At 41.9% G+C, this 26198-nt stretch overlaps 1 protein-coding gene across 2 annotated transcripts; it reads left to right on the forward strand.

Annotated features, from left to right (window-relative positions):
• On the forward strand, positions 1-25299 carry LOC137385152 (NACHT, LRR and PYD domains-containing protein 3-like). 2 transcript variants are annotated; one of them, XM_068060092.1, is made up of 10 exons: positions 1-1097; positions 8416-8505; positions 10900-11066; positions 16500-16671; positions 16777-16842; positions 21181-22912; positions 24193-24279; positions 24493-24663; positions 24850-25020; positions 25216-25299. In XM_068060092.1, coding segments are annotated over exons 1-10 (2817 nt in total). In that variant the 5' UTR covers positions 1-937; the 3' UTR covers positions 25217-25299. The 2 variants fall into 2 exon arrangements, with proteins under 2 accessions (XP_067916193.1, XP_067916194.1); XM_068060093.1 differs by lacking the exons at positions 24850-25020; positions 25216-25299 and adding an exon at positions 24771-24837.
• The last annotated feature ends 899 nt before the right edge of the window (positions 25300-26198 follow it).

A 26198-nucleotide genomic window follows, 5' to 3' on the forward strand; every position in this document is an offset into this window, starting at 1 on the left:
CTTTCTTACAGAAAGAGGGAAACGAATTCTTGATCTTTATATAATAATCCATTCTGAGCCCTGGCAGCAGCTTTCTCAGAGAAAGCAGAGATATGAATCACACAAGAATCAGATCAAATTCCCAATTTGTGACTTGCTAAAATAAATCAAAGAGCTCATAGCTGATTGGTTGTAATGGAATACCAAGGATAATCGTGACAAAATCTGCACAGAAATAGAAAATCCTTGCGGGATCAAGGTCAGATTCATTTATGTTTTATTCTTTCATTTCTTCCTTGACTCCTCTTCTCTAAAGCCTGTTTCCCGCAGTCTGATATGTTCTGCAGCACCGGGTTTGTATCTATTCTCAGACCGTGCGGTGACTGTGACTGTGACTGCGGACAGTCCATTTATACCGGGGATTTCAGGATAAAGCCCACCCCCGGTCTCCACCAGTCTCCCATAGACACAGTTTATGAGCACTTGTGAGACAGAAAACAGCAACACGAACTCTGGGCATTTAACCCATCCTCTCCAATACAACATCCTTCCAATTTTAGGTAAGGTTGTGAAGCTGCACTTTCTAACTCCGCACGATTTATTTTATTTAATCACAATTGAAGCTTTTATTGCCCCGTATATTTTTTAAAATGTAACTGATCAAAGGCGGGGCCAGGAGGTCAGACTGAACATAACTCAGCTCAGTAAACGGTTCACACATTGGAACAGGCAGGTTATCACTTCAGGAAAATCAGTCTCTGGTTACCTGAGGATGGAATGAACACGATCCAGTCACAACATCAGAGTAACTTGGAAGATAAACACTGACCCTCTTCAATGACAATAATTCATTATTATTTTAGCGGGACGATGTCAATTTAACTCAGTGAGGAAATGATGGGAATTAGGTCGGAGAATACAGTAGGGCCTTGGGGTTTTTAAAACTGGACAATAGTACATGTTAATGAACTGTAAATACCAAGCTACCTGGAAAATACAGCAGCAGCCTCTCCCTTTAGAGAGGAACAAACATGAGGAATATTTTAAATCGATTGAAAGGATTTTCTGTCTCTCTATTTTGCGAGTTATATTCTTGTTATTTCACTACAAACGAACAGGTAGAAGTTCTTTTGAATTATTTTAACAAGTCACAAATGGTTAATTTTATCTGATCCTTGTTCTGTAGGATTGAGAACTCCGCCCTCTGTGTAAAAGCTGTTACCAGTCCTCAGGATGGATTTGAACTCAAACCCTCCTCAGTTCCTTCAGGTCAGGGCAGATTCCTTTCTGTTCATTCAAATTGAACCAATTTCAGGTTTTACTGTCACTCCAACTGTTAACAAAGTTAGTTATAAATGTTCCTTTTTCTCTTGTTGCAGGAAAGTTCATCACATTTGTTAAAGTTCCCATGGTGCTGTTACCTGTTGGTAATCTGAGTAGTTAGTTATTAAATAAAGATTAGTAATGCGGCCTCCTACCTGTTGTTAATTTGAGTCGTTACTTTGATATAAAGATTGGTGAAGGCGCCCTCCTACCTGTTTCAAGCTGAAAGCACCTTTCTCATAGAGAGGGGAAACGAATTACTAATCTTTATATAATAACTAACTCCACAAATCAGACTAATGGTGATTCAGTCAGAGCAGCGCAGCAAGTGCAGAGGTAACATTTGTCCCAGATTATTTATAATGATAAATTACTGTTTAAGGAAGCAAAGTCAGTTTCAGCCAGCTAAGAACCAATCTCAGTTAGGTTTGAGAATGAAGCAGGGGCTGTGTTTTTGCTAAAATAAGTTGATGCTATTGAGGCAATTTGTGAAACTGACTGGAACAAAACAGAGCGGCCTCTCGCCTTGGATAGAAACAAATGTCAGAATATTGAAGATGGAAACTGGTTGCTGGCTGAATTCACCTCCCACAGATAGGGGGATCCTGATCACCAATCTTGACAGAAAAGGCCACTACTCAAATTACCAACATATACGAGGGTCCCGTCACTAAAGTTTAATGATTATAGATTTATTTACGCACAGATTTTTAATTCAAGCATCTGATTCTAAGTCAACAACAGAGTGAAAGTATTCAGGCATCCCTGTAGTCACTGCTTGTCCTGCATCTCCTCAGTGACCACAGTGGTAATTAAAAGGGACGGAGTCATGGAAACCCCATTTAAATCTGTTCATCCCTCAGCTGACATGTTTAAACATTCCTCACAGGTGGCCTTGAAAGTCAAAACTAGAGGCTGGACTTTGAGATCAGCAAATCAATCATCATTAACTCTGTTTAAGCTTTTTCTTGACACTTGGCACTCCATGTGAAGGTGACATCTTTGCTCGCCAGAGGAATTGTCTCAACAGGTTGAGCTACAGTGATGAAATATATTGTTTTAAAGAGTGATAGATGCGGCATTTCTTGCACTTAAGCAGAAGATTGTACCTGTAATGTTCGATAATAAGATTGGTAAGTTACAGGTGCAGATTGCCATGTGGAAATATGATGTTGTGGCTATAACAGAGACCTGGCTCAGAGGAGGGAAGGAGTGTGTGTAAAATATTCCTGGTTACATGGTGTTCAGGAAAGAAAGGAAATGAAGAAAAGGGGAAGGAGTTCAGGGGTCCAAGAGGGGTCAAGGACAGAATCCATGTGGCTGGAGATAAGGACAAAAAAAGGTGAAATTACATTGCTTGGTCAAGTCTATAGTGGTCTATACCAACTAGTGGAAAGGAGGTAGAGGAACACATTTGTAAGGGAATTATAGAGGTGCAAGAATTGTAGAGCAGTTATAATGCGGGACTTTAATTATCCAAAATAGACTAGGATAGCAGTAGTGTAAAGGGTGGAGAAGGGCAAGAGTTCCTAGAGTGTGTTCAGGAAAATGTTCTACAGCAGTATGCTTCCAGTCCAAGGAGAAGGAAGGCACTGCTGGATCTGGCTATTGGGAATGAGGTGGACCAAGTGGATCAAGTGTCAATAGGAGAACATTTAGATCACCGTATCGTAAGGTTTAGGTTGGCTAAGGGAAAGAACAAAGAGCAGTCGAGAGTAAGGATAATTAACTGGGGGAAAGCCAACTTCAAAGGGGAAAGAATGGATCTGGGCCGAGTTAATTGGAATCAAATGTTGGCAGAAAAGACAGTAGCTGAACAGTGGGCCACCTTCAAAGCAGAGATAGTTTGGGCACAGTCAAGATATATTTACTCAAAAGGGAAAGGTAGGACAAACAAATCCCTGCATGACAAAAGAGATACAGATGAAGATGAAGAGGAAGCATGCTTATGACAGATATCAGGTAGATAATATAGTGGAAAACCAGGATGAATTCTGAAGCTTCAGAGGGAAGTGAAAAATTAAGTAAGAAAAGTAAACATGTATGAAAAGTAAAAAGTATGAAAAGAGACTGGCAGCTAACATAAAAGGGAATACCAAAGTCTTCTATTAGCATATAAATAGTAAAAGGCTGGTAAAAGGAGGAGTCGGGCCATTTAGGGACCAAAATGCGGATTGACACAGGGAAGCAGAGAGCATAGCTGAAGAATTAAATAAATACTTTGCATCTGTCTTTACCAAGGAAGATGATGCTACACAGGCCATGGTGAAAGAGGAGGTAATTAATACACTAGAAGGATTTAAAATTGATAAAGCGGAGATATTAGATAGTCGGTATATACTTGCAGCTGATAAAGCACCAGGACTGGGTGAGATGCACCCAAGGATGCTGAGTGAAGTGAGAAGGGAAATTGCAGAGACCCTGGCCATAATTTTCGAGTCTTCCTTACTCTCGGGTGGTGGCAGAGGATTGGAAATTTATAAATTTGAGAGCTAGCTCTAAGGAGGGCAGATCTGTGTATTAAATATTCCTGGATACACGGTGTTCAGGAAAGATAGGAAATGAGGATGCAAAGATAAGCCCAGCAACTACAGGACAGACAGTTTATCATCAGTGGTGGGAAAACTTCCAGAAACAATAATTCAGGAGAAAATTCATATTCACATGGAGAAATATGGCATAATTAAGGAAAGTCAGCATGGAATTGTTAAGGGAAAGTAATGTTAACGAATTTGCTGGAGTTTTGTGTAGTGGCAACAGTGAGGGTTGATGAGGGCAATGCTGTTGATGTTGTGTACATGGACTTCTAAAAGGCATTCGATACAGTGCCACACAACAGACTTGTGAGCAAACTTATAGCTGATGGAATAAAAGGGACAGTAGCAACATGGATACAAAATTGACTGAGTGACAGGAAACAGAGGGTAGTGGTCAATGGATGCTTTTCAGGCTGGAGGAATGTTTGTAGTGGAGTTTCCCAGGGATCTGTGTGAGGACCTTTTCTCTTCCTGACATATATTAATGACCTAAACCTTGGTGTGCAGGGCACAATTAAAGTTTTTTTTATTCGTTCATGGGATGTGGGTGTTGCTGGCCAGGCCAGCATTTATTGTCCATCCCTAATTGCCCTTGAGAAGGTGGTGGTGAGCTGCTTTCTTGAACCGCTGCAGTCCATGTGGGGTAGGTTCACCCACAGTGCTGTTAAGAAGACAGTTCCGTCCATTCTTTATTGATGTTGTAATGGTTAGGTACAATTGAGGGCTTGCTAGGCCATTTCAGAGGGTGTGTAAGAGTCTACCACATTGCTGTGGGTCTGGAGTCACATGTAGGCCAGACCAGGTAAGGACAGCACATTTCCTTCCCTAAAGGACATTAGTGAACCGGATGGGTTTTTACAACAATCGACGATGGTTTCATGGCCATCATTAGACCAGCTTTTTAATTCCAGATTTATTAATTGAATTCAAATTCCACCTTCTGCTGTGGTGGGATTTGAACCCATGTCCCCAGAGCAATACCCTGGGTCTCTGGGTTACTAGTCCAGTGACAATACCACTATGCCACTGCCTCCCCTTATTGCAGATGATATAAGACATGTAAGCATTATGAACTGTGAGGAGGATAGTCTAGAACTTCAAAAGAACATAGACAAGCTGGTGGAATGGGTGGACAAGTGGCAGATGAAGGTCAATACAGAGAAGTGTGAAGTGTTTTATTTTGGTAGGAAGAACATGGAGAGAAAATATAGAATAAAGGGTACAATTCTAAAGGGGATGCAGGAACAAAGGGACGTAGGTGTATATGGTGCACAAGTCATTGAAGCTGGCAGGACAGGTTGAGAGAGAGGTTAATAAAGCATGCAGTATCCCAGGCGTTATTAATAGGAACATAGATTACAACAGCAAGGAGGTTATGTTGAACCTGCATAAGACACTAGTTTGACCTCAGCTGGAGTATAGCGTCCAGTCCTGGGTGTCGCATTTCAGAAAAGATGCGAAGGGATTGGAGAGAGTGTAGAAAAGATTCATGAGAATGGTTCCAGGGATGAGGAACTTCGTTTATGAAAATCGATTGGACAAGTTAGGACTGTTTTCCTTGGAGAAGAGAAGGCTGAGAGGATATTTGATAGAGGTATTCAAAATCACGAGAGGTCTGGACAGAGTAGATAGAGAGAAACTGTTCCCATTCATGGAAGGATCAAGAACGAGAGTGCACAGATGTAAGGGAATTGGCAAAAGAAACCACAGCGAATAGGAAGAATGTACAGGGTTATGGGGAGAAGGCGGGCATTGGCACTCAGTGAATTGCTCACTCGTAGAGCCTGTGCAGACACGATGGGCTGAATTCTGTGCTGTAACAATTCTGTGATTCTGTGATAAGGCTGACAGCCAGGCCAGTTTGGTTTGTTGCATGTACCTTTAATTATACACATACTCAAACAACATGTTGCAATCGTATAGCACCTTTTGTCCAGCAAAACCTCCCAAGGCCCTTCTCAAAAACGTTACATAATGAGATATTTAAGAGACCTGACCAACAACTTGCTCAAAGAGGTTGGTTTTAAGTAGTGTCTTAAAGGAGGAGAGAGGGGCACAGAGGTTTAGGGAGGGAACTCCAAATCTTAAAGCCCGGGCAGCTGAAGGCACGGCCGCCAATTGTGGAGCGATTAAAATCATTGATGACCAAGGTGTCAGAATTGGAGGAGTGCAGAAATCTCAAAGTCTTACAGGCTGGAGATGGTGAGAGAGATAGGGAGGAGCAAAGTCATTGAGCGATTTGGAAACAATGTTTCATTCAGCTGAGTGTCCCCCATTCCTGTGTGAGTACAGCTGGGCCACACCGAGAAACAAGGCTCTGCTGCAATTTGCCACAATACAAGCCCAGAGTCCTTTAGTGCCTGTGCATTGGACCCCCAGGTAAGACCGAGTTAGATGATCTAGTTGAGTCTTATCTTTAACAAGTTTTTGCTGAGATGTTCCAAACAGCTGGATGGAAATACTTTGGGTCATGGGACAAGAACCAGTTTAGAGTCTCACTGCACAGAGTCTGTGAGGATAAGAGCTTGATTACAGAGTCTCAGTGCAGAAGGTCTGAGTGAGGTAAAGTGCCAGGAGAGAGTCTCACTGCACAGGGTTTGTGAGGCACAGTACCAGATTAGAGACTTGCTGCATAGTGTTAGTGAGCTGACAGGTTCCCGGTTAAAGCCTTGCTGCACAGGGCCGAGAAGACCAAGTGTCAGGTTCCAGAATGTCACTGCACAGGAGGCTGGATTTTAAATGTCCGCCGCTGTAATTGGTGGTGGACATAAACTATGAGCGGATCGCACATCAGGGAACCACTGTGATATTAAAGGGGGCAGCTCATTTAAATGGCCGGAGTGGGCAATCCGTCCCCGGAAATGGCACCAGTCACTGGCACCATTTTTAAAGGGCTTCGAGCCCTTCCATTTAATTTAATCTTTTTTTTAATTTTTAAAAAATAAATAAGGTTATCCCGATCCTCTCCCCCAACATGAAGATCAGATTCATTACTTGCCCTCTTCCCAAAAACCCTTATCTTGTGGTCCTGACCGTCCCCACCCAACCCCCCCCCCCCCCACCAAAGTTTATAAACTTTAAACATTACCCTTTCCCAACACCCCCAATACCATCAGACAAGTTTGATTCCCCCGTCCCCAACCATCACCCAAACACTTCCCTGCTCCCCAACCACCCCCCCCCCCCCTCCACCCTGTGTCCCCCATCAGCTCCCCAGACAGGGATCCGAAGGCGAGGGAGTGCCGGCCACCGGCGCCAATATCACACCGGGATGGACAGTGGGATTGGGTAAGTAATTAATCCATTTATTTAAATACAATTAAATATTGACATTTTGCTGCCATTGCCGAGCGGCAGGGTGGCCCCCATGAGACCTCATCATCACCAGTAATAATATAACTATATATCCAGTCTCCAACTCCAACATCCCTGAAATTGCTGTCACTTCCCAATGCCACCCATACTGGAATACACTTATTAACATTACAAGTGACATCCTGTTTGCTTATTATATTAGCCCTCCTCAACCTTTTCCATCTCTCTGTAACATGTGCCATGGTCAAGAAGAAAATCTTCCTCTAATGCATCTTCTCCTTTGCTTAGTTCAATGGGTCATCCCTCACTCGGTTCCACTACTTAGCTGTCCAGTCGTAACCACGGCCTCTCCCAATGGCGCCTCTTACTGTCCCTGCATCACTACTTCTGGAGTCATCAAAGGTGTTTCTCACTCAAGACACAATCACACTCACACCCAACACATTCAAACTCACTGTGCAGGTGGGAAACACAGAATAGAACAACTAGCTCACTCTGTAAAACTGCAGACAAATCTATAACATTTATAGAATTTTCTGAGAGTTCAGAATCTCTAAAGATGTACAAAAATAAATAGGGTGCTTCAATTAACAGTTTAAATTTACTGTATGGCAAATAGATATCAATGTTAATGTTAGTAGAACAGTGGTAAGTATTCTCACCTCCTACAGTGTTCATTAGTCAAATGCTGATAACATGAGAGATTATGTAAGTGCACTCAAAAACAGATACTGACTTCGGAAAATGTCCCTTAACATAGGGACAATGTCACTGCACATAGAGAGGAGAAATTGCATCTGCTGTATGTTGTATATATGGTGCATATGACATTCAGAATGTAACAAAATTTAATGCCAAAATAGTTCATTGTGTAAAACTCAATGAAGGATTAATGAATAAATCAATGATTACCTCACTACGTATTTTCCTGCAGGATATTTCCTACATCAGCAACAAAGGTTGGTGCTGGCCAGCATTGTCCGAGTAAATTTTGCCAAGGAACACTCCCAGTGTAGAGTCTCGGCCAGCGGGCACTCAATTGTAGAGATCAACAGGACTCGCTGGATTTCACTGGGCAGCTGTCTGTGTCACATCTGGTGTGAAGTGTTGAACGTAACACTCACAAAATGCCTGATCCCAGAGTTAACAGCTGTTGTACAGATGGGGAAGGAGGGATTTCATAGCATGTCTAAGGAGTCAACATGCTAGTTCTCATTTTAATATATGTCTGTCCATCCTATTAATATTGTGTCTATTACAGAGCATCATGATCTGGGAATCCCTGTCACCACTGTGGCTGAAGTTTTAAACAGGGAAGGAGATCCAACATCTTCAATGAGAATGGACACAGGTAGGTTCACAAAATTCTTTAAAATATAAGTTCTGTCCAGACAAATTGTCCAGGTCACCTGTGAGAATGTACAGCCCACACAAGTAGAGACATCCGGGCAGGAGCTGAGCAGAAAGAGGGCAGTGAGTGACCGACCATCTAGATGGGTATCGCAGTCACAGGTGCAGGTACAGCCTGAGTACTGGAACCGTCCAATAGGTACCCGGTATTAATGACTGTAATGTGGAGAGAGACAGTAACTGGGAACAGGGATTTCCTCAGGATTTCCAGTAAGACGGGTTGAGAGGCAGGCGTGGAATTGAAATAGGAGAGTGACAGTAATGGGAGTTTCAATAGTCAGGGAAATAGTCAGACTCTTCTGCAGCCCTGAGCAGGTCCTGATAGTTACCTCCTTGGTGCTAGAGGGAAGAACTTTCTGGAACAAGTGGTTGGAGATTGGAAAATAGCCAAAGGTTGGAAGCGATGTCACTCAGAGAGGTAAGTTTATCGAGGAATTATTAAAACTTTTTTTTATTCATTCTTGGAATGTGAGCGTGGCTGGCAAGGTCAGCATTTATTCCCCATCTCTAATAATCCTTGAGAAGATGGCGGTGAGCCATTGTCTTGAAACTTTTTTAAAAATTCGTTTTTGGGATGTGGGCATAGTTGACCAGGCCAGCATTTATTGCCCATCCCTAATTGCCATTGAGAAGGTGGTGGTGAGCTGCCTTCTTGAACTCCTGCAGTCCATGTGATGTAGGTACACCCACAGTGTTGTTAGGGAGGGAGTTCCAGAATATTGACCCAGTGACAGTAAGGAAATGGCGATATAGTCCCAAATCAGGATTGTGTGTGATCTGGAGGGGACCTTGCAGGTGGTGACAGACCCATGCATCTGCTGCCCTTGTCCTTCTAGGTGTTAGAGGTTGCGGGTTTGGAAGGTGCTGTCAAAGGAGCCTTGGTGAGTTGCTGAAGTGCATCTTGTAACTAGCACATACTAGGGGACAGTAGCATAATGGTGATATTACTGGACGAGTGATCCAGAGTTCTGACTGATGCTCTGGAGACACAAACTCCAATCCCACCATAGCAGCTGGGGAAATTTAAACTCCATTAATTAATAAACCTGGAATAAAAAACTAGTCTCAGTAATGATGATCATGAAACTACCAGATTGCTGTAAAACCCCATCTGGCTGCCTCATGTCCTTTAAGGGATGAAATCTGCCGTCTTTACCCAGTCCAGTTTCCCTGTGACTCCTGACTCACAGTAATGTGGTTGACTCTTAACTGCCCTCTGAAATGGCCGAGCAAGTGACTCCGTTGTCTCAAACCGTTACAGAAAACTCCAATTAAGATTTAAGATGGAGATGTCTGATTGTTTTCACTGGGCCACTAAAGGAGGGAAATATGAGACAAATTAATGAGCTCCTGCATGGCTGTAGCAGGAAGCAGTGTTCAATCTCTTAGAGCACTAGAGTGAGTTCAGGGGAATGGGAAGGGACGAGCACGATCTGAACCGACCAACAACAGTTGTTTCACACGGTAGGTGAATGAAGTAGTGGGAAGGACATCAGCTGACGAAACGAGATTGTAATTTTAAAAAAACAATTGGAGCAGGAACAAATAGTATTGAAAGTTTACTAGCAGGAAATAAGGAAGGTGGTTTTGAAGTAGTGAGAGATAAAGTCACTTGTTACTAAACAAAAAGCAACGACGAAAATGTTACAATATCCCCAAAAATTGGAGTTAGGGTTGAGTGTTGTGTATGTAGCAGACAATTACCAGAGGCGACATGAGGAGACAATTGTTTTACACAGCACATTGTTACAATCTAGAATAAACTGCCTGAAAGGGTGATAGAAGAAGATTCAACCATAACATTCAGAAGGCAATTGGATAAATACTTAAAGGAAAGAGTTATGGCTCTGGAGAACGCGCAGGTGAAGGGAACTAATTGGATAGTTCTCGCACGGGGCCGGCACACACACGATGGGCTGAGTGGCCTCATTCTGTATCGTATCATTCTGTGATTCTATGTGAAATTACAAAGTAATCCGAACTCATTGGAAAGTCAGAAGCATGAGAGATATGATCTAGTTTCTAAGTGAGGTCCTCGGCATCCACAGAAATCCGAGTGAAATACTGGTTATAACTTTTTATAACAAACAGTTACGAACTCCCCCGTGTTAAAGAATTCCAGGACAGTGCATCAACAACAAAAACCCACTTGTATTTAATTCCATTAACGTAGTCATGCATTCCCGGTCACTTCTTGAAAGAGCGCTATCAAACAAAATGTAACACCGAGCCACATATAGAAACATTGATCAAAGAGCCATTTGGTGTAAAAAGAACTGTAACAGTCCTGATAGAAAGTTGATAGTGAGTTTAGTTTTCTCATTTTTGTTCACAGATCCGAACTCCACAATTACTGAGTTCTTGACAAAGTGTAACAATTACCAGTTGTTCCAGTTGATGAAATTCTACCGGGACAGACTAGAACAGGCGATTGAAGCAGGGGTGGACGGAGTCAGCTCATTGTTAACATACCAGAGACATTTCAGTGGACAAGAACATCGGGTAAGTGGGAGAGACACAGAATGAGTTTGAACGATGTAAACATCACAGAACTGACAGGATATCAGATCTTCAAATCATAGAATGTTGCAGAAGAGAAATTGTAAACATCCTGAATCTGAAACAATATGAAGAGGTGAAGATCCATCAGTATCTGTCCATAGGGCTGGTAACGGTTCCGGTATAACTCTTCTGTGGAATGAAATCAAAGGGTGACAGTTTCAGTGGAACTGGGAAGTGCAGAGAGCAGAGGAAACAGATGAGAGGTGGAGGAAAGGTCATCAGTTAATTGATATGGAAAATACTTCAAGGGAATTAAGGAACAGGCAGATGACAAAAATTATCTGCGGAGTTATTTAGAGGCATTTCAAGAACAAAAAAAAATGTTAAATAAGATAAAATGTATGAACCTCAATCAGAGAATCTAACCAGAAACAAACTGTGGGGATTGAAAGCCTGATGCTGTGTTGGGTTTATTTTCCCCTACAGATTACCGGGGTCAATTCCAACTCTGGTGGAGGCTCAATCTGGGCGGTAGAACTTGTAGTGGAGCGTCACTCCCCGAGACAGCACTTTAGGAAATTCCGAGCAAGCAGCCAGTAATGGACGGGCATCCAGTTCCCTTTAACAGAAGAGAAGTAAATGGATTTGATCACCGAGCAGAGTGTATAATGGACGGGCATCCAGTTCCCTTTAACAGAAGAGAAGTAAATGGATTTGATCACCGAGCAGAGTGTATAATGGACGGGCATCCAGTTCCCTTTAACAGAAGAGAAGTAAATGGATTTGATCACCGAGCAGAGTGTATAATGGACGGGCATCCAGTTCCCTTTAACAGAAGAGAAGTAAATGGATTTGATCACCGAGCAGAGTGTATAATGGACGGGCATCCAGTTCCCTTTAACAGAAGAGAAGTAAATGGATTTGATCACCGAGCAGAGTGTATAATGGACGGGCATCCAGTTCCCTTTAACAGAAGAGAAGTAAATGGATTTGATCACCGAGCAGAGTGTATAATGGACGGGCATCCAGTTCCCTTTAACAGAAGAGAAGTAAATGGATTTGATCACCGAGCAGAGTGTATAATGGACGGGCATCCGCTACCATTTATTTATTTGATCATAACTCTTCAGAATCTGAAGATGTGCATGAATTTTTCATTGAATCTGCTCATCTATAGTGGAATGAGCCCAAAGTTCTCAAATCCCTCTCTACAACAGTAACTCCAATAGTTCTGATCACAAGCTAGTGAATTTGTGCAGTGATTTTCCCATTGCTTCTGTTTTCCATCGATGGCGTGTTCAAAAACTGTACACAACTGAGCACATTTCCAGAACCTGTGTTTTTGTAAAGGACCATCACATCCCGGAGATTCATATCCGGAAATCAAGATCATCCAGTCTGCAATGACCTGTCTCTGTGCTCTTCTTGTGGATGGTCTTTCACACAGAACAAACAGGATATTGAGCTCAATCTGTAACTCTGTAACTTTCTGTCAGTTCACCTGAATAGATTGATTTCTGATTTGTTTTGCTTAAAGAGTGAGTGCCTGGAAAATGACATATTGGCAGCTTCGTGTTTTATTTTACAATCGGCTGCAGTTTGCGGTAGAAATAATGGTTGGGCTAAATGCGCTCACTGGTATTAAATTAGACAGTAACTTCTGGCGACAGCACATGCCCAGTTCAATGCGAAGATCAAGAAGTTACTCTCAGAGATGTCCTGCTCCTGCAAAAGCTGAGCGAGAACGGTCTGTCACCAAGGTACTCCCCAGTGAAATACATTGAACTGCCTGGTGTTACCTGATATAGACACATTAAACTCGCCAGAAAAAGTTCAGGCTTGTCCGTTCCAGTGCAGGTATTTTTCTAACAGTTTGATAAACCTTAATTACTGTCAAACAAACTCAGCACCAAAAATGAACTTGAACAAGTGTGAAGTCTCATTCCTTCAGATTTAAGTTATTGTTGGTGATTTAAGAAAATAATAACAAAAAAGTTTTAATATTTTCTTTCTGTCTCTTTTCTCTCTCTTTCTGAAGCTAATCTTTCATTCCCTCTCTTTATTCCGCTATCTGTGTCTGATTTGATGCTGAATTGAATATTCCGACTGACACTTGCTGGTTCAGACTCTCCCCTGCTCATTAATGATTCTTCAATCTGATTGTTTGAGAAGATGCACACTTGCTGGTCAGATTGATACTGTTCCCAGATTCTCAATGAAGAGGGTGCTGTGCTTTTTCCAGAATTGACTGAGAAGAACTCCTATTACAGAAACCAAATGTCTATGGACAAGGCACTAAATGACTGGCGTTCGTTGCAAAATGAGGCCCATTTTTCTTTCTCTATTTATAATCTATCTTTTTTTTTTTAGCTCCTGTCATTTATTGAGCTTGAAATGTCCTGCAGTTAAATATTGGGATGCCTGAAGTCATTGTCTTCTGCTGCCAATACAAACTCTGTCTCCACGTCATTTCGTTTCTTCCCACTTTCTGTCCACTCTCTGAAACTGAACCAGTCTGTTTCCAACCTAAACCTCCTATTTGCTCACCAGCTTAGCTTTTGATCCCATATTTGCTTTATCATAAATACATCATATGTCCACCTCCATAACATTGCCGTCTCCACTCAGCTTTTGAAACCCTCATCCTTATCTTATCTTTGTTACCTTTAGACTCAATTACTTATATTATTCCCTGACCAGCCTCCCCTCCTCCAGCCCCATTAAGTTCAGCTCATTCAAAACTCCTGCTTGCTCCCTGTCCCACTCAGCTATTAGTCCTGTTCTCAAACTCCTATGTCTGTATCCTCCTCCAGCCCTATAACCTCTGTGGTGCAATTGCAAATCACAGTTTCCTCTGACTCTGGCCTTTTGTGCCTCCCGATCACCACCCCTCCACCCCCATCCCTATCCCCCCCAGTGGTAGCTGAGGTTGGATTAGACTAGGTGTGATGTGGATAACAATATGAATGAAGGAGGAAGGTGGTTCTACTTTCTTGTGTTTGAGGTGGTAATTGCCTGCACTTTGTGTGATGCAATTGCTACCTGACACTTGTCAGCCGAAGCCTCGGTCATGCTCAGTTCTTTCTGCATGTGGTTGCAGATGGTTGGGCCAAGGGCGCTGCCCCATTGAACTCCAGCAGGGATGTCCTAGTGCTGAGATGAATGGCTTTGAACAAACAAAACGATCTTTATTTGTAGAAGATTAGATTCAATCCACTGGCGAGCTTTCCCCCATTATCTCCATTGAATTCAGATATACTCGGGCTCCTTGATGTTCCAGTCAGTGGAATACTGACTTGATTTCAAGGGCAATCACTTTCACCTCATGTCTGAAATTCAGCTCTTTTGTCCTTGTTTGGACCAAGGCTGTAATAAGGTCTGCAAATGATTGGTGCTGGTTATTGTTAAATAGGTGCTGCTTGATAACACTATTGATGACTTTGATGATGATTCAGAGTAGGCTGCTGGGACAGTACTTGGCCACCTTAGGTTTATCCTGCTCTGTGTGTACAGAGCATAACTGAGCAATTCTCCATATTGTCAGGTAGATGTCAATGTTATGGCTGCACTGAAACAACTTGGATTGAGCAAGGGCTAGTTCCAGAGCACAAATCTTCAAAGCTACTGCCAGAATACTGTAGGGATCCCTAGCGTTTGTTTTGTCCAGAAACTGGCCATTAAATTGTGCAACCTGGACTTCATTCAGTACACTTGCTGCTCTCAGTTGTTCCTTCAAGTTGAGTTCAATATGGGGAATTATTGATTCATCAGCTTAGAAAAGGTGATAGCTGATCATCAATTGGAGATTTCCATTCCCATGTTTGGTTAATTTTTCAGCAGCTTCTGGAACAGGATGTAACAGGACTGATGAGAATTAACTGGATCCATTGGTTCTGTGATCACTTAGCTCTGTCTATCACATGCTGCTTCTGCTGCTGATGGAGGAGTCTAGGACGTTGACTAATAAATATGATGTTATAATTATGATTGTCACATTCTTGCTTGACAAATATATGGTCCATTTCTCCCCATTTTGGTCTAAGTACCAGATATCAAAGAGGAGAAATTTTCGGGGTTGACTCGGCTGGGTGTTCTTTTATCACGTCCAAATCCATCACCGAGGTCACAGCCAAGTGTTCCATCTGTTTAGATTCTTCTCCATTGTAGCAGCTTGCTAGTCCATTTCAGAGATGACCACATTGGTGTAGAACTGCAGTCATATAGAGATCAGACCTAAAGGATACCAGGTCTTATAACAATATTCTTTACTGATCTCAGCCTTTTATTTCTAAATATTTTTATTTGAAATTTGAATTTGAATTCACATACCACCAAAAACTCTCTTCACTAGATTACACGTCCAGTAACATAACCAGCTCACCACCGTAATCGATGTTCTTTTACATTGAAGCCTCTTTATAAATGTAAGATTTGATGAATAATATCCTGAGTATTCCCAGTTACTGAGGTTTCAAACTGGCAGTGACTGTAAAATAATGGGTGTCAGATAGTTCAAATACTGAGGGAAAATTGATTGGAGTGATTGCATTTTTCATCATGATTATTATTGATCAATTTTCCTGACCGATAAATCAACAGTGGTTATTTCGATTAGTTGGAAATTTTTCAGACACTTTTCCAGCTGCTTCCCTCAGTTCAGAAATGTCCCTTCCTGGGTATTGGAATTCTGATTCACTGCTGTTTTATTTCTAAGTAAATCACAAAGTGTGACAGAAGGAAGTACATGTGAGAAGTAAATGGATCATATTGTCAATCAGTAATCTGCTGTCATGTTGGATATTGGTTAACATCCTTCCATCTACTAAAGATGTTGGATACACATCAAACAATCCATTTAGGTGGGATGTCTGCTCTTCGTGCACCTTTGCTGATGGCTGTGAAGGCCAATCCTTGAGATACAAGTTCTGCCACAAGTGTTGGATACTGAAGGACAGATAAAATGAATCACATTAAAATTACTCCAATTTGTTTGTGATTCCTCCCTCTCCTAGAACGACATATCTGATTTCTATCTGTCTTCCACCTTATCACACACATTCCCTTGTGTACTTTCCTCATCTGCCCCATCCTTTTGCTGTCTCTGTACATACTTAAAACCTGTTTCTTCTGTACGTTTCTAGTTCCAACGAAAAGTCACTGAACCGAAAACATTAGCTTCCTTTCTCTCTCAACAATGCTGATGACCTATTTCCAACATTGTCTGTTTTTACCGATGATCTCTATTTTAGTTTCATCTGATTGAATTATTGTTAATGACTAAATCAAGATGTTTACAGAATGTTCAGACCATGTTCAAAATAAATCAATACATGGCCCAGTGATTGTTTTACTGTCACTGAGCAGATCCTTTACTTATTCCCTGTGTTTATCTTTCACTCCACTCCTCAATCTATGCATTAATATTCCTTACAGAAAGTCACTGTGCTCGTGGAGAAGGGAAACAGGGAGGACAGTTCCAAACTTCTCCTCAATCTGGTGATGGAGAAAGGCTCTCTGGCACGAAGGGTGATGTGGGAAGCCTTTGTGAAAATGCGTCACGGGTTACCAAAGTTGGAGAAAATACTGAAAGAAATACAGGAACTCAGTACGGTAAAATCACACACTGAATTCAACTTCAGATTCAAACACTGCAGAATTTACTATAATATTACACAAATCTGATTTCATGAAATGTAATTAATTTAAACAGGTTCTGAGCCATTTGATTACATGATTATCACTCGAGCTTTATCTGATGTACCCAAGCACCTGAAAGGTAAGTGAAGAAATGGCAATTTCAAACAACTGAATTTACACAACATCTTTAATGTAGTAAAATATTTCAAAGCGCTTTGCAGGAGCATTCTCAAACAAATGTGACATGGTGGCACAGAAAGAGCTATTGGGGCAGATGATCAACAGCTCGGTAAAAAAGTAGGTTTTTAGGACTATCTGAAAGGAGGAAAGAGGGTCGAGAGGCAAAGGGAGGGAATTTCAGAACTTAAGGATGAGGCAGCTGAAGCATGGCCAATAATGGAGGAGCAATTAAAATTGGGGATGAAGAGGCCATAACTAGAAGAGCACAGATATTACAGATGGTGTGGAGCTGGAGGGGTTTGTAGAGATTGGGAGGGGAGAGGCTCTGGAGGGACTTGGAAACAAGTATGAGAATTTTAAAATTGAGGAGTTGCTCAACTGAGCGCCAATGTAGATCAGCGAGCAGGGTTGTGATAGGTGAATGGACTTGGTTTGTGTTCGGACGCCATAAACATAGTTTTGGATGACCTTAACTTTAGGGAGGGTGGAAGATGGGAGAACGGACAGGAGAGCTTTCAACTAGTCAAATCTAAGGGCAGAAAAAGTATGGATGAGGGTTTCAGCAGTAGATAAGCTCTGGCAGGTGCAGAGTTTGGCAATGTTATGGAGTTAGAAGTGGTGTTTATGATGAAGTGGATGTGTAGTCGTAAGCTCAACTCTGTTATAACACTTTGGAGAATCAGAAATACTGGAATCTAACTGTTTGTTTAGAAGCTGTCGGAATCTGGAAATCAGAAGCTCAAAGGCTGGGGAAATAGGTTTGGATGTCATTTGGATTTGTCCTGCGTTCTTAACTATTCAGCAGAGGTTCAATTATAATTTACAGGACTTACAAAATACCCTGTAGGTATGTGGACATTGAACTATTTCCCTTAATCGAGATGTTCTTCATTAGATCTTGCAAAACCATATACTCACGTGGCAGGATCCTGATACACTGTGAAACCCCATACACACCTGGCAGGATCCTGATACACTGTGAAACGCTATACAAAGCTGGCAGGATCCTGATACACTGTGAAACCCATACACACCTGTCAGGATCCTGATACACTGTGAAACCCCATACACACCTGGCAGGATCCTGATACACTGTGAAACCCCACACACACCTGGCAGGATCCTGATACACTGTGAAACCCATACACACCTGGCAGGATCCTGATACACTGTGAAACCCATACACACCTGTCAGGATCCTGATACACTGTGAAACCCCATACACACCTGGCAGGATCCTGATACACTGTGAAACCCCATACACACCTGGCAGGATCCTGATACACTGTGAAACCCCATACACACCAGGCAGGATCCTGATACACTGTGAAACCCCATACACACCTGGCAGGATCCTGATACACTGTGAAACCCCATACACACCTGGCAGGATCCTGATACACTGTGAAACTCCATACACACCTGGCAGGATCCTGATGCACTGTGAAACCCCATACACACCTGGCAGGATCCTGATACACTGTGAAACCCCATAGACCCCTGGCAGGATCCTGATACACTGTGAAACCCCATACACACCTGGCAGGATCCTGATAGACTGTGAAACCCCATACACACCTGGCAGGATCCTGCTACACGGTGAAACCACATACACACCTGACAGGATCCTGATACACTGTGAAACCCCATACACACCTGACAGGATCCTGATACACTCTGAAACCCCATACACACCTGGCAGGATCCCGATACACTGTGAAACCCCATACACACCTGGCAGGATCCTGATAGACTGTGAAACCCCATACACACCTGGCAGGATCCTGATACACTGTGAAACCCCATACACACCTGGCAGGATCCTGATACGCTGTGAAACCCCATACACACCTGGCAGGATCCTGATAGACTGTGAAACCCCATACACACCTGGCAGGATCCTGATACACTGTGAAACCCCATACACACCTTGCAGGATCCTGATACACTGTGAAACCCCATACACACCAGGCAGGATCCTGATACACTGTGAAACCCCATACACACCTGGCAGGATCCTGATACACTGTGAAACCCCATACACACCTGGCAGGATCCTGATACACTGTGAAACTCCATACACACCTGGCAGGATCCTGATGCACTGTGAAACCCCATACACACCTGGCAGGATCCTGATACACTGTGAAACCCCATAGACCCCTGGCAGGATCCTGATACACTGTGAAACCCCATACACACCTGGCAGGATCCTGATAGACTGTGAAACCCCATACACACCTGGCAGGATCCTGCTACACGGTGAAACCACATACACACCTGACAGGATCCTGATACACTGTGAAACCCCATACACACCTGACAGGATCCTGATACACTCTGAAACCCCATACACACCTGGCAGGATCCCGATACACTGTGAAACCCCATACACACCTGGCAGGATCCTGATACACTGTGAAACCCCATACACACCTGGCAGGATCCTGATACACTGTGAAACCCCATACACACCTGGCAGGATCCTGATACACTGTGAAACCCCATACACACCTGGCAGGATCCTGATACACTGTGAAACCCCATACACACCTGGCAGGATCCTGATACACTATGAAATCCAATAGAAATATGGTAGTATATTCAATTACTTTTGCTAGAATTCTCCTATGTGATGCAAATGCACTTGGGGCTCACAAGTAAAGAGCATTTTCTTGAGGCAGATACCAACATAACCTATAGGGAACGAGCTGCAGAAATGTGAAACTTTAAAATGTTATCATTTCACAGAGCAGCAGAAGGCATCAGGAAGTATATGATCTGATCTGAGATTTACAGATGTCCACACAATAGAACATTAATCCATCAAGAAATATGAGAAAAAGGCAAAGTCCAGGATGATGAGAAAGATATTGACTGCTTTCCCAATTACAGGGCAAGAGAAAACCTTATTCCACGCAAAGAAGTACCCTTTTAATTCAGGACTCTTTTTAGACCCAATGTAATGACTAACAAAGGCATATTTCTAATTTTCAATAATAAAAACAAGAAATGCTGGAACCACTCAGCAGGTCTGGCAGCATCTCTGGAAAGAGAAGCAGAGTTAACGTTTGATACTATCTTTAATGTTTGTTGCTAGATCTGTTCAAAATTTATTCCATTTTGCACAGTTTCGAAGAAGGGTCACTGACCCGAAACGTTAACTCTGCTTCTCTTTCCACAGATGCTGCCAGACCTGCTGAGTGGTTCCAGCATTTCTTGTTTTTATTTCAGATTTCCAGCATCCGCGGTATTTTGCTTTTATCTTTTTTAATTTTCAAACCTGCAATATGGGAAACTAAGACCAAAATGAAACAACAGAGTATAACTATTGGTAAAACAACTGAAATGAACTGCAAATATTTTCTGCTTTAACATTAAAGTGAAGAGGGTTGGAGTTCAAATGCTATTTCGAATCGGTGATATGATGGGCTGTTATTAAAACATATTCAATGAATGTCTGTGTAAAACTGCTGAAAAACTTCACAATTTCTGAAACACAATACAAAAATGATTAGGGACAGGAAAAGTTCATTCAGCACAAAAAGCCTGTCCCTGTCAGAGATGAATCCCTGTGTTCTTCCACTCAGTGCATCCACAGAAAAACGTTCCACTGTTACTTAGGTTCTGATGAAAGGTCATTGGACCAAAACCGACAAGTGCCGTCAGACCTGCTGTGTTTCTCCAGCATTTTCTGGTTTTATTTCTATTGTCATTAACCACTTACACTGCCCCTTTCGTGTCTTTCCCCAGTATACCTGCTCTACTATCCATTGGGTATAAAATTACCTTGATGTCCATTCTGATTCAGACTTTCATTTTTCACCTATTAATTATTTTGGGAATTGTGAGCTTGTTTCCTTCTCTAATGTAATGAATTCAATTAAAACATTTCAATACTCAAGTCTCTTGCCCAAACAAAATGTGTCAAATGTTCCCACCCTTATCTGATCAAGTTTTCATGAATTGAATCATTTTTGGAATTCCCTATGTATCTTTGTACTGGCAGTAACCTTTACCTGTTATCAGATGTCTATTGAGGAGCAGGTAATACACCAGATAAACTATACGAGCCCTGAAACAGGAGCAATTTCACAATGCACAGTCTGTCCCTCTGTTAATGCACACAAAACCCAGATAATGTGAGGTATCCAGAACTGAGTTTTAAATTCACCGATAGTGAAGCTGTGAATTAAATCTTGTAATGCTTCACAGAATAGTGAAATGATATCCAGAAGTTGTTTTTATATCAATACAACTAACATTGAAAACCACTTTCTGTCTGTTCTAATTGAAGATGTTCAACAGAAACACAAGGAAACACTCCGGGTACAAACTGAAACACTGAGAGTGAACACTATCCTAATAAAGGAGAAGGTTAAGATTTTCCAGCTGGTTGATCGATACGCTGAGCTAACGGTCATTTCTGCTGTTCAAGATCGGACACTTGTAGAACATGAACTGCTGGCAAGAGGCCGAGACCATGAAGAGTGGAGAGAGAAACATCTCCGGAAAGAACTGGAAAAAATCCGAACTGATCAATTGTTCCAGAGCAGTTTTTCCCTGAGAAAATCCAAATCTGGGAGTTCAGCAGCAGTGAGTGGAGTCCCGGGGATTGGAAAAACAACAATGGTACAAAAGATTGTCCATCACTGGGCCACTGGGAAAATATACCCAAACAAAAAATTTGTTTTCAGTTTTAAATTCCGAGAGTTGAACACTATCAACTGCAAAATAAACCTGTGGAACATAATATTGCTTTTCTATCCATACATGCAGAATATTTTGGAAGAGCTCTGCAACAGCCCAGATGGATTGCTGTTTATATTTGATGGTTTGGATGAATTCAAGGACACGATCGATTTTGGTGACAATCGGAGAAATACAGAACCTCAGTACATGTGCACAGATCCCGAATGCTGGTGTGAAGTGTCTGACATTGTGTACAGTTTAATACAACACAAGCTGCTCCCAGGATGTTCAGTGTTAGTGACCAGTCGTCCCACTGCATTACATTTATTGGGAAAGACTGAGATCAGTGTCTGGGCTGAAATCCTGGGATTTGTTGGTGATGAACGGAAGGAATATTTCAACAAGTTTTTTGAAGATCAGACGGTGGCAGCAGCTGTTTTCAAACACGTGGAGGAGAACGAGATCCTGTACACCATGTGCTACAACCCTTCCTACTGCTGGATCCTCTGTCTGTCACTGGGTCCCTTCTTTACACAAAGAGACAGGAAACAGCAGCAAGTTCCCAAGACCATCACCCAGCTATATTCCTACTATATTTACAACATTCTGAAAAACCATAGCCAAGAGATTGAAAACCCCCGTGATGTGTTACTGAAGATCGGTGAGATGGCCTTCACAGGAGTCTCCGAGAAGAAGATTGTGTTTAGAGATGGAGATTTGATCGAGTACAATCTGCAACCTTCCCAGTTCCTGTCTGGATTCCTGATGGAACTTTTGGAGAGAGATGATTCTGTCCAGAGTGTGGTTTACACATTCCCACACCTCACTATCCAAGAGTTTGTTGCCGCACTCACACAATTCCTGACTCCAGATCCCAGGGACATCCGGCATCTCCTCAGTGATGCTCACAGTGAGGAAGATGGGAGATTTGAGATATTTCTGCGTTTTGTTGCTGGTCTCTCCTCCCCACAGGCAACACGACCCCTGGAGGAGTTTCTGGGTCGATTTCCTCATCAAACAACCTGCCGAGTGATTGACTGGGTGAAGGAGAAGGTTGAAGGAGAGATTGGAAAGAGTGCAACAGGTAAAAGGAATCTCCTGAATACATTGCATTACCTGTTTGAGTCTCAGAGTACAATCCTGGCTCGCACTACAGTGGGATCTGTGGAAACACTTACATTTAGTGGATTGCGGCTGATGCCGATTGACTGTGCAGTCCTGTCTCAGACCATTGGACTCTGTGAAACATTGAAAGAACTCGATCTGGAGAATTGCTACATTCAGATTGAAGGACTCCAGTGTCTGGGACCCGTACTGCATAAATGCCAGGAGTTGAGGTAACTGTTAATTTTTCTCTAACTGTTGGGTGAATTGTGGAGCAGTCATGGATTGTGTTGTTGCTCCATAATGAAGGGGAATGAACAGTTCAGTTAAATCGGAGAGTAGTAAATTCAATACAAATATGACAATTAATAAGAGGATCAGTCAGTAATTCCCTAAGAATTGGAGTATGTAAAATGGATCCTTGTGAACAAGTCGGGATGTTACAGTCTTTATCGGACATTACAGGTCAGTGAGAGTCTGATCATTTAATTAACTGTTTTTCATATTGACTAAGATATGCCCATTGAAGAAGTTGCTCCTTACTGTTATTACCACATAGACTGAAATAACTGCAGCAGTCCATGTGTCCAAGCATCCCACTCTCTTCACCAGGTGTAGGAATCATAGAATAGTTACAGCACAGAAGGAGGTCATTTGGCACTTTGCCTCTGTGCGGGCTCTCTGCAAGAGCAACTCAGTTACTTTCACTCCCCCTCCCTTTCCATATAGCCCTGCATTTAGTTTTTCTCTACAGATAATTGTTCAATTCCCTTTTGAAAACCGGAGTTAGTGAACCCAGGAATTTCCCATAACCTCCCCCGTGTGTGTGAGAGGCCCCATGTGGGGAGGGATCTTCCAAAAATGCCACAAAAACTGTCAGACTGGTTACACCAGAAATAAATGCAGCACTAGTTCAATGGGGAATAAAGTGAGACTCCCCTCCCCTGTACTTTAGAGTACAGAAACATTTAAAACTTGCAACAGAGAGAATAAACTCTTCCTGCTACAAAAAATCCTGGAAGATGTATTTTACAGCAGCAGCTAGCACCGTTTCTACATGTAACTCATTCCGCAATATTATACAGATTATTATGATGCTCAGAATATATACTGCAGGAAGTCACCCCTAATTTAATTGGGTAAAAATTGCTCCATTCCCATAATATCCGGGAAAGGACCTGCAGATATAAGACATTTTTCCCTCAACATGACCAGGCTGTCACTGAGCTCCAGGAAGGTAATTCTGCTCAGGGAATGAAACCAGACTGAGTGACATTTAAATGCTTCACATAGACAGTACTTAATTTAATAAATACATTTAATAAGTACATTACTGACAGTTCCTGAATATATGGGGAGTCAGACAAAGTGAGATTCATTGCCAGTGTCAGGAAAATCAGGCGATTAATTTTCCTGAGGTTTTTCTGTGTTTTTTTTCTGTATCCAACAGAGAAACGTTGTCTCAGATTCAGGATTTGATTCAGTTTGTGTCTCATTCTTTGTTTGTCTTTAGACTGGGGATCAATAAACTGGGAGATTCAGGAGTGAAACTATTGTCTGCAGCTCTGAGGAACCCGGACTGCAAAATCCAGGAACTGGGGTAGGAACCAGACTGTGTGAGATTGTGTTTATAATACTTGGATGGCTGACTCTGCACAATATTAATGAACACCATGTTATTAGTATCTGTAATATTTTCATTAATAAACACTGAATATTATTTTATTAATAATTTTAATAATAAACTCCAGATATTTATGCTAAAAAAATCTCTCACTCTGTTTCCCTTTTTATTTCTCTCTCTGATCGGCAGTCTGAATGAAAACGGTCTCACAGACTCTTCTGCCGAGGATCTAACCTCCACTTTCTGTACAAACCGGTCACTGACGGTTCTGGACCTGGGTAATAATAAATTGGGAGATTCAGGAATAAAACTACTGTCTGTCACTTTGAGGAAGCCGGACTGTGGAATAGAGGAATTGATGTAAGTACCAGACTATGTGAGACTGTGCTTAGAATAACTGAATATCTGAAACTACCCAATGATTAATGGTATCAGTAATATTAACAAACACTGTACATTGTTATTAGTTTCAGTAAGAGTGTCATTAACAAACATTGGGATTCATCATGATTCATCGTATCCCTGTCTCTTTCCCTCTGAACCCAGGCTGACTAATGTCGGTCTCACATATTCTTGCATTGGGGATCTTGCCTCTGCTCTCAGTACAAACCGGTCACTGAAGTTCCTGAACCTGGGTTACAATAAACTGGGAGATTCTGGAGTGAAACTATTATCTGCAGCTCTGAGGAACCTGGCCTGTGAAATACAGAAGCTGTGGTAATTATCTGACTGTTTGAGATTGTGTTTAATATAACTCAATATCTAACACCATCCATTGTTATTAGTATCATTCACTGTGTTATGAATAAACACTGTACATTATCAGTAATACTGTAATTAACAAAGACTAGGATTGATCATTATAATATTATCTCTTTCTGATCTCCAGGCTAACTAAAGTCTATCTCACAGATTCTTGTGCTGATGATCTCGCCTCTGCTCTCAGGACAAACCGATCACTGATGGTTCTGAACCTGGGTTTCAATAAACTGGGAGATTCAGGAGTGAAACTATTGTCTGAGGCTCTGACCAACCCAGCCTGTAAAATACAGAAACTGCGGTAATTACCTGACTGTGTAGATTATGTTTATAACAACTGGATGTCTAAAACCATACATTATTATTCGTAATAATATGACAAATAATAACCTATATTAGTATTTGTAATCATGTTCCCAATAATTTACAGTTCATATTAGTATCAGTAATAGTGTTAAGTATTTTCTGAACCTGTGTCCATTTTCATTCTTGTTGAAGATGTTGGATCTTCTTTCCTCTATGAACATTCAGTCATGTTGGTGACCAACTTCCAGATTCTGATGCTCTGTAAAAAATATAATATTAATAGGCGGGTTAGATGGAAATATTAAAATGAGAATGAGAACGTTGCCTTGTTAAACATGATATCAGTCCCTCCTCCACCATCAGTACAATAGTTGTTAGCTCTGGGATCGAGCATTTCCCGAGTGTTACTATAAACTCTCCACATCACATGTGACACAGACAGATTCCCAGTGAAATCCAGTGAGTCCTGCTGATCTCCACAATCCAGTTCCAGACAGGCTCCCATTGGCCCACACTCTGCACTGGGAGAGCCCTTTGGTAAGATTTACTTTCACAGTACAGTGAAATACCAGCCTCATTGGGAACACAGGAACAGGAGTAGGCTATTCAGCCCCTCGACCCTATTCTGTCATTCAATAAGATCATGTCTGACCTGTATCCTAACTCCATCCACCCATCATGGCTTCATAATCACTTAATAAACTTTCCCAGCAGAAATCTATTGATCTCGATCTGCAATGATTAATTGAGCTAGGATGTTCTGCCTTTTATGGGAGGGAGTTGTACATTTCCACCACCCTTTGAGAGACAATGTTTTTCCTTAGTTCATT

This window comes from Heterodontus francisci, chromosome 28 (genome assembly GCF_036365525.1).
Source record: "Heterodontus francisci isolate sHetFra1 chromosome 28, sHetFra1.hap1, whole genome shotgun sequence".
NCBI classification, from domain to species: Eukaryota; Metazoa; Chordata; class Chondrichthyes; order Heterodontiformes; family Heterodontidae; genus Heterodontus; species Heterodontus francisci.

Bases quoted from the DNA above. Each gene is read 5' to 3' on its own strand.
- LOC137385152 (XM_068060092.1), top strand. From the start codon at position 938: ATGTTAATGAACTGTAAATACCAAGCTACCTGGAAAATACAGCAGCAG. The intron at 1,098-8,415 runs GTAGAAGTTCTT...TGTCTATTACAG, and splicing joins ATTTCACTACAAACGAACAG to AGCATCATGATCTGGGAATC. The intron at 16,672-16,776 runs GTACGGTAAAAT...TAATTTAAACAG, and splicing joins GAAAGAAATACAGGAACTCA to GTTCTGAGCCATTTGATTAC.